Raw genomic sequence first — 9,504 nt, 5'->3', positions numbered from 1 at the left:
CACACGCACCAAGCGCAGGGGACCGGCAGGGGCCGGTGCTGGTGATGCCGCCTCCCCGCGCGTCCGGGCAGCGGGCCACGGAGGAGCCTCTCGGGACCAGGCGAACGAGACGATCCAGGGCACGAATGAGGCTGAGGGGGGGAACGCGGGCTGCAGAAGTCGGAAAGCTCAGACTGCACGGCACTGTTGGAAACTACAGGGTTCGTCGAGGGACCCCGAAGCGGTGGACACACACATGCATGTGCATGGGATGCGTGTGAACACTGGCGTGTGTGTGTCAAGGTGAATGTGTGTACACATGGAGTGTGGGCACTCGTGCGCATGTGTGTGGGTGGGTGTGAAGGGGGTGACAGCCCAGGTTCTGAGTGGCAGCCACACTGGAGCACTCATAACAAGACCGCTATAGGACGAACGACAGGAAAGGCTGTCCGGCATCTAAATTACAGCGAAATTACCCAACTTTAAATTCACGCGGGTTCAGGCTACATAAACCCCGTCCTGCATGTGGGCACGGGTCAGCAGTACGCGCTGCAGACGGGGCTACAAAGTGGGGCGCCAAAGGGACTTCACGCCTCTCAGGATTACTGTTGGTGCTTTTTGAAAATGCAGGCACCTGGGTTCCGCTCCACAGTCCTTGCCAGAAGCCCTGGGGCTGGGGTGTCCTAGGAGGGACTGGGTGTCCTAGGAAGGACTGGGTTTCTAGTGAACCCCCAGCCCAGCTTCTGGGCAACACAGCAGCATCTGGTGCGGACACAACGCGAAGGTGGGGACTCCCAGAAGCACATGTCCTATGGCGTCCCTTTCCTTCCTGTGGACAGCAGGAAAGAGAACCACCTGCCCGGCCAGGTCCGCAGGCTGGCGGGTTGGTCTCCGCAGGCCAAGAGGTGGGCGGCCGGGGCCATCGGGCCTCTGGCTTAGCCCCAGACACGTGGAGGACCACGGACCCGCCGGTGTCAGAGCACCCGCTCCAGACCACACACACGGACCCTGCGGTGCGGAACACCCACCGGGGCCACAGCCGCAGACGCGCTCCCCGCCCCCCATCTCTGGGGCTGCACTGCGCCGTCCGGGGCACTGGCGAGACGGCTGTAGGAAAGCACAGCCAGGAGGCGAGGGCGGCGCCTCGTCAGAGCACCCGCCCGAGCGGAGACGCCTCCCCCGATCTGGCCTCCCCCCACTCTCTCCGAGAGATGCCGTCACAGCATCAAGGACGTATTTTACAAGATGGCAATTCAGCAGCTACAGTGAGAGGGTGTCGATTCCCAGTTCTAGAAAGCACTTTTGCTTTCCTATGTCCAAATACTTTTGAAGACGTTCTGCTTTTCTGGGCTAAGGGCTGGTACGGCAGCAGAAAAGACAGGAATCGAATCGAGGCCCCGGACGTCCATCCTGGTCCCTGTCCACCTGCATCGGTGCAGCACGCCCAGAGAGGCCCGAGCTGGCCAGGCTCGTCCCCGCGGGGCCGACACAGGCTGGGTGCTCGCCCCACAGCCTGCTCCCAGCTGCTCCTCACTCCCCCTCCAAAGCCGTCTGTCCGGAAGTTAAAGCCTCCCCACCCCCAGGTAGGGGCTCCCAGGAAGAGACAGCGGGAGTCCGCGGCACCTTATGACCTGGAAGGGAGACAGTGGAGACAAACCGCTTCCTCCCTGGGGGCCCGTCTTGCCGACAGCATCTTAGGATCCGAGTGCTGTGGTTGGTGCTGGGAACAAGCTCAGTCAAGGGGCTGGTGTCTGTCCAAGGCCCGGCCTGACCCAACGACCTGCCAGGATGCGCCAAGCGCCTCTGGACGTGGGAGTCGCGCTGTGCTCCGGGGCCTGTGCCGAGGGGAAGCAGCTGTCAGGAGGGCCCATGTGCTTTCTCATCACCATCGTCATCGCCACCACATTAAGGACAGGCCTAGAACAAATCCTTGTCCCTCGGAAAACGGCTGTTTTTCTGGCATTTGACCTGAGAACAGACCTAACCAATAAAACCCACTAGAAAAAAATAGACGCATATGATCTGTGTAACAGCTGACCTAAGATGGAAATTGTTGAAATAAATAACATTTACTATTTGGAAATACTTATATTTATAAAATGTTTCAAAATACTTGATTTGATTTCATTGACTTCACAGCAGCCCTGTCTGACTATCCACATTTGCCAGGTGAGGAAACCGTCTCTAGGGAGCTTAGTAAGTCCCCTGCCCGCGACACCCGCCTCTGGGACAGTTGGGCCAAGCTCTCACCAGACGATTCTGCAATCTGCACCTTGGCATCCACCCAGAGGAGTGGAAACTATGTCCACACAAACCCTGCACGTGGACGGTCACAGAAGCGCCGTGCATCATCGCCAAAACTTGGAGGCAGCCGAGGTGCCCGTCAGCAGGTGACGGATAAACAAACTGTGGTCTCTCCAGACAACGGACTATTACGCAGCACTAAAAAGCAAAGAGACACCAGGCTGTGGAGAGACACGGATGCCTCGGATGCCGATTACTAAGTGGAAGACGCCCGTCTGAAGGGGCCACACGCTGGATGAGTCCTTTTGCTCTGGAGAAGCAAAACTAGAGACGGTGAAACCATCAGTGGTCAGCGCGGGACTCGGGGAGACCAGGGGAACGGGCGGAACGCGAAGATTTTTAGGGCAGTGAAGCTGCTCCGTAGGACACCGTGATGCCGGATGCGCGTCACCGCACGTTTGTCAAAACCCATCGAATGCACAAAATAAAGTTAACCCTAATGTAAACTCTGGACAGTAGTTAATGGTGTGTCGACATTAACTCATTAATTGCAGCGAGTGTGCCACCCTCACGCGCGATGCTCGCATCCGGGAAAGCTTTTCTAGGAGGTGAGGCTGCCTGAGTATGTGCGGACTTACCCTACTTTCTGCGCGACCCTTCTGTAAGTCTCACAATGCTCTAAAAAACAAATCTTATCTCTGAAAAATAAAAACTTATCTGCCACGGTGTGAATAAACCAGCTCCCTTGAAGCCTCCGAGTCACAGACACCAGAGCCCTGTGTGACTGCGAGGCACCGATCCCCAGTCTCGCCGGCTCTTTCGTCACGAGGGGCAGCGCGTGGGAAGAGACCGGAGGCTGGAAACCGGGTTGGGGACACTCGAGCGGGTCCCGATGCAGCTGGGACACCAAACCCTGACTTCACGAAGCCAGGAGACGCACGCAGCGACGCCAGCTGCACGCCCCCGTGCTACAGCGGAGGTATGTCCACGCCCTCGCCCTACCAGGGCCCCGGGGCCCTCGGCCACCTTTCCCACCCATGGGTGGTCACACGCTGAGGCCGCTGTGAGCAGGGAGAAGCAGTCCTCCACACGCATCGGTGGGGCGCTCGCCTGTCAGCGGCCGTCAGAGGCAGACAGGGATGGCGTCCGGAGCCTTCGGAGGCCCCCTCAGGTAAGTCTCGGCGCGGACCTTCGGGGCCGGGAGCAGAAGCATGACGTTCTCTGCGGATAACCACTCTCCTTTCAAGAAAGTGTTCGGCCCGCTGCCACGCCTCCGCAGAGCGGGCACACTTGATGGCGGGCCACCAGTTACCAGGAGGCCAGACCGATTACTAGGACACAGCTGTTCTGCAGCTCACACGGTCGCTCTGACCCACAGCACCGGCCGGTGACTGCCCCGCCTGCGCAGGCCCCCCTCAGCTTCTCCAGCTCCCTGATGAGAACACACATGGCTCCCCACCTCCTTGTCCTCGATCACCCGTCTGTACCCATCGCCCCTTCCCCACTGCCTGCCCCGCAGACTTCAGGCTCCGGGTGCACAGATGACGGCCTGGTAGCGACCCTCTTCCAGATCCCACTGCTGCGCACGGCCCGCACCTGCGCACGCGCCTCACCGCGGACGCGGTCTCCTAGTGGTTCCGTTCCGACCGCGCCCTGCTACAGGCCGTGACTTGGGAGAAAGGGTGCCGTGGTCCAGCGTCTTGGACCGAACGAATCGGCGAACGCCTTGCTGCAGAACTTCGGGCCCCCTCACAGGCCAGCCTGCACCGTGAGCATCAGGGGCGCACGGCAGGTGCTGCTCTTCCCACGTGCCGCAGCGCACACCTGTGCTTCACGGGCCCGCTCGTGGCCCTGCGGGAACACTGCCACCCCGAGTGGGTGTGGAGTCCAGGCCGTGGCTCCCCTCGTCCCTCGCTCCCAGGCCCGGCCCGAGGGTGGGTACTGACCTTGGCAGGCAGATTCACCCCCTGGGAGCCTGACTGCTCTCTCGCCCAGCACCACCCTGTGATGGGATGTCGGCCCTGTCCAGACTGCACGTGCGTGGGGACAGGGCTTTACTTTGGTGACAGACACAGGCCGTGATCTCGCGAGCCTGATGGTTTGGTTCCTTCTCGGTTTAAAAGATACATATGCTCGGTAAATCATGATTATACTTAATACTTTCTTAATTCTTATAATTTGTTAAATTATCTTAGCACCCATGAAGCAAATAGGTAACAGGGACCTCCTGGGACAAAGCTGCATGGCGACAAGCTGCATAACAGGAGCGGGCTGATTTTGACGCTGCCCAGGGCAGCTCTGAGCGTGGTCTCCGGCGAGGAGTCGCCCACCGGCCGCCATGCTGCACCATGACCTTGGCCTGAACCCCCGTCGGCAGCACTGCCATCGCCGCGGTGGCTCCCGCGCTCACTCCAGCACACAAGAACCACCTCACACCCCGAGGGAACTCCTGCGACATCCATGCCACATGCCCACGCCCAGCCCTCTCTCCGCCGTGACGCTGGCTGACTTAGTCTTCCTCTGATTCTGCATCACCCGAGAGGCCCAGGGGTCTCTGAGAAGCCAAGCACCTGCTGAGCATGTGGTGTGACACCAGCCAGAATCCTCGGGCTGCTGGCCCGGTGGGGACGCGGCTCGGGCCCAAGCCCACCTACCTGTGCGGGAAAGCTGCTGCAAGGTGGCTGTCAGCTGCTGCAGACCTGCCGGAGATACTTCATAGCGGTACACGTCCATCACCGGAAACTTCTGGCACCTTCCAAACACTCCATCTGTGAGAAAAGGAGGCAGAGAAGAAGGGAAAAGTGACTTTCCATTTCCAGAAAGGAGGAAGACACTGCTCGCGCCCTTGCAGCGAGTCCCACGCGTGCCCTGTGCTGAGGCTTCGGGACGTGGCTTTGGAAAGCCACCAGGAGCTGAGGGTTCAGGAGCGCTGGAGAGCAGCGGCTTCTCTAACCCCAGACTCCGAGTGCCGCGGAAAGCGCGCGCGCGCGAAGCAGGAGCGCGGGGCTGGGCGTCCAGTGCGGCCTGATCTTCCGGGCCGCGCCCTCGTCCCTTCCTCCCCCGCGCCTGCCACCCCTCACGCTTTGCAATTTCCTGGCCAAGGCGTTCGCATTTCATTTTTGATGCGAAGCTTGGCTTCTGCCAATCCAGCGGCAAAGGCATCAGTGACATTCGGGCAGGGTTTCTGGATGGAGGCAGAACACCCAGGAAGCACGAATACTAATTTGCAGAAGCCACAAGGACGGTGGGAACGTCTTCCACGCGGCGCCACGCGGGCAGCCCCGGGCACGCGGGCCAGCGGGCGCGGCCGCAGAGAGGTGCTCGCACAGCAGTGAGCTCTCGGTGGGGACCGATTTATCCAGCTCCACTCCCTTTGTCTGAAGTGACAGGCCCAGCTCATCAACACCCTTTCAAACCACACCTTCCAATTAATTTAGGCCCCAATTAGTCTTTATTCGGCAAATTGTTCACTTTGAGACAAGCTTCCTGTGGGGGGTTCAAACATTCAAATTACTGCCTTTCCTACACACAAAAGACTAATTCAGGGGCCTGCGCCTCACACACAGGCGGCCATCTGCAGACTCAGGCCAGGGTGGAGGGAAACCGCGTCTCGTATTGTCCGCAACAGCTCCGCTGCTCTGAGTGTCGCTGAAGAAAGCCATTCAAATGCAACAAGTTTAATTGGCAGACGCACGCTTGCCCGGTGCCAGGCTGACTCAGTCAGTGCCGCTCTGAAATCACACGTGCGCTCAAGACGGACGGCGCCGTGCGATTAGCACTGAGTCGTCTTCGGTGGCACGAGCATCGCGTGGCTTTCCATGGGACTTTGCGAAGCCAGAGAATTCGAGAGGGCAGACTGGGAGCGGCTGGGAGCAGGCCGACAGCGGCCGTGGAGAAATAGCATGCTCTGCCGGTCGCCTCTGCCACGCTGGGCTCTCCGCCCTGGCCCCGTGTCTGCGCGCCTCGCCCAAATTCACGCGGCTGCCACATACACCCAAAGTGATGCCGGCGACAGTTCCCTCAGAGGGAGGGTGTCGTCCTCACTGCTACCACCCAGTGAAATGAACAGTGCTCGGCGAATACAGACAATAGTGTCCCTGTCCTTCGATTTTCTTTCGGCCAAGACCTCCGTGCCTGAGCAAAAGGGAGAGAACAATGAAGAACCATTTAGAGGCACCTGCAACATTCCCTTCACCTTTCAAATGGAAATATCTGGAAAGTAGCAACCTCAGCCTGCAGGGACCAGAAGGAGCATCTGCACGGTCCGACCCCAAACATCACGGAAGGGGAGGCCGAGGCCAGGGTGGGGACAGGGAGAGAGACCAGGTGCCCCGACCCCCGCGGGAGCCCTCCTCAGCGACCCCTCAGCCGCTTGGTCACTGCGTGCGTCCGAGCACCTCCCTCCGGAAACTCACCGAATCACACCGTTTCGTGGAGAAAACCGGCCAAGGACATTTCCCATCTATTTGGAACGTTCTAGGTATATTATTTCCTTCCCGAAGAATAATGGCATCATTCTTTAAATTCGGTTTGTGGTATACAAGGTCGTAAACATATTCTCAGAAAAACGTTGATTTGTACATGTCGTTTGTATTGTTTGCATGCATGTGTGTGTACATGTGCGTCTAGATATGTATGTGTCTATGCGCGTATATGTCTTGTGTGAGTGTGCATGCGTGTACACGTATGGGCCGCATGGGCAACCTACATACACGTGTCATGTGTGCATATGCATGTGTTTGCGTGTGCACATATGTGTGCCGCCGCACGTTTGCTGCGTGTCGATGCACATGTGTGTGCACATGTGTGCGCGTGTGCACATCTTTAAATTCGGTTTGTGGTATACAAGGTCGTAAATATATTCTCAGAAAAATGTTGATTTGTACGTGTCGTTTGTATTGTTTGCATGCATGTGTGTGTGTACATGCGTGTCTAGATATGTATGTGTCTATGCGCGTATATGTCCTATGTGAGTGTGCATGTGCGCACACGTATGGGCCGCATGGGCACCTACATACACGTGTCATGCGTGTATATGCATGTGTTTGCGTGTGCATGTATGTGTGCCGCCGCACGTTTGCTGCGTGTCGATACACATGTGTGTGTGCGTGCGTTTGTGTGTTGTGTGTCTGTGTGTTGTGTGCGTGTGTACATGTGTACATGTAAACACACACGTGGCCTCTAACATGTGTGTAACTGCCAGGCTCATGCAGGGCCCGAGGACGCTGCTCTCTGAACGCGATACGTTCCTCCAGGAAACAGATGTCGCTGGCAACTGCGCCACACACCTGGCGCCTCGTCCGCCCTCACCTTCCCTACCTTCCCTCTGTCTCCTCTGGAGGACTGTGTGTGCTCTGTGGGCAGCACCTCTCACCATCACCTGTCCCCGTGTCTGCCTGGCATCCTAACCTCAGGAAATGCCCAGTCTGTCCTGATGTCCCACAGGACGGACAGGTGGAAGACACTGCAGACTCTACCCTCAAGGAGCTGGTGCGCTCGTGGCACCGACAGGCAGCTAAGTATCCGGCACGTGGCTCGGTCCTTCCTAACTGTGGTGTGGGCAGCAGAAGGAAGGCTCCATGGACAGCACGAAGCGGCACCGACCTCATCCAGCAGGCAGCGGAGTCACCTGCATGGGGCTGGTGAGGACAGCCAGGCCGGGGGGCAGGCTCTGCAGAGGGAAGGAAGCACCTCGTCACTGAGGCACAGGGACTGAGGGGACAGAGCTTCAAAACTGGAGCAGGCCAGGCTGGCCACGTACAGCCTGAGGCCGAGAGGAGCCGGCCTCCTCCACGGGCCACGGGGCTGCTGGGGCCTGGCGGGCAGCGCTGGCGATTGGCCAGGAGCCACAGGCGTGAAGGGAGAGCCCGTTCTGAGGAGGGTAGCTCGGTGAGAGTGGCGGCCTGGAGCGGGAGGGCTCGGCAGATCCACAGCCTCTTCAGAGGCGAACCGGCCGCAGGGTTCCCCCGAGTCGTGGCGCAGGCTCCGCGGTCACCGGGCTGTTCCGACAGGCGGCCCACACAGTTGCCGCGCAGCAACAAAGCCGTACGCGGCCGGCTGCAGGGTAGGGAAGCGGCGCTGTCCTTGTGATGGCCGTGGGCCCCAGGGGAGCTGGACTGCACCCCTCCGAAGGGAGGACATCCCCAGCCCCTTGGGCAGCGCTCACAGCGCACCACACGCATGGCGCGGAGCCGAACGCCCGAGCGCGGGGAACCCGGCGGGCTCTGGGGCTTCCCTCGACTCCCGCTTCCCAGACGGCATTCCGCCCTTCTCTTCCGCAGAGCGGACGCTGGGTCCCCACCGACTCTGGGACCAGAGTGGAAGGCCCTAAAGAGGAAGACCGCCGGGGTCCCGAGAAGGCAGGTGGCGACCTCCCCGCTGCCTGTACCCTGACCAGGGGCTCCCAGAGCGGGCGCCAGTTTCTTCCACTGAAAAGGGAAAACATCGATGGGGTTTATCGCCAGATTTTTCTAAGAATATCTTGTTTATCTTGATAAATAGCTTGAAAAAATAGCTTGTTTATCGCGTCTATTCATTCGTTCCCACGGGCAAAAGTCATTTTCCCTCATAAACATCACCGTCCCCAAACACGGATCCAGGCCTGTCACGGGACCAACACTTCACACCCCGATCACTGCTCCCCTGGTCTGTGGAACTGCACGTGTCCCCCGGCCCCACACCACATGTGTGTGCACACACTCACACGCACACACGCACACGCTCTCGCATGGTCCCTGCGCTCACACTCACACGCACACACGCACACGCTCTCGCATGGTCCCTGCGCTCACACTCACACGCACACACGCACACGCTCTCGCATGGTCCCTGCGTGCACACTCACGCACGCTCACGGGGCCGCTCCTCCCCCCGTGGCACCGGCACACGTCTCTCGCCCCGGGGTGGCATGTGCTCCCTCCCAGAAGGCGGCATCACAGCCCGCACCTGTCAGACTCCACAGGACCTGACGCCACACTCTGTGGCCACCACGGACTGAGTAAGTCTGTGCCTGATTAACTGGTGTTTTTCCATCTGCCCGAAAGAAAACTGAGACACCCACGGAAATTTATAATACCAATAGCTAGAACCCTAACTTGCTGGAATCTCACATAAATTTGGGAGCCTCCAGACGACCCGCTGGATAAAGGACCAGGAACCGACCGCTGAGACCAGACGGGGGCCCGTGGGGGGACTGCAAACGAGGGCGCACGTCTCCACGTCCGTTCAGCCGGCGCTGTGCCTCCTCGCCTTCCCTCGCGGAGGCTCGGAGCCCTGGTGGTC

The 9,504-nt window shown here is 59.4% G+C and overlaps 1 protein-coding gene across 1 annotated transcript in view; it reads right to left on the bottom strand.

Moving 5' to 3' along the window:
- PTPRN2 (protein tyrosine phosphatase, receptor type N2) overlaps nucleotides 1-8,405 on the bottom strand; it is a 299,480-nt gene extending 291,075 nt beyond the window's left edge. Inside the window, exons 1-2 of the mRNA XM_025044908.1 lie at nucleotides 7,985-8,405; nucleotides 4,878-4,991 (exon numbers count right to left, since the gene is read on the bottom strand). Coding sequence (XP_024900676.1) covers nucleotides 4,878-4,991; nucleotides 7,985-8,405 — 535 coding nt within the window. The remainder of the gene's footprint in view (nucleotides 1-4,877; nucleotides 4,992-7,984) is intronic.
- Between the last annotated feature and the right edge of the window lie 1,099 nt (nucleotides 8,406-9,504).

Source organism: Pteropus alecto, unplaced genomic scaffold, assembly GCF_000325575.1.
Source record: "Pteropus alecto unplaced genomic scaffold, ASM32557v1 scaffold320, whole genome shotgun sequence".
Taxonomy (NCBI): Eukaryota; Metazoa; Chordata; class Mammalia; order Chiroptera; family Pteropodidae; genus Pteropus; species Pteropus alecto.
Note: the sequence above shows the minus strand (reverse complement) of the source record. Positions and strands in the feature narration are given on the sequence as shown.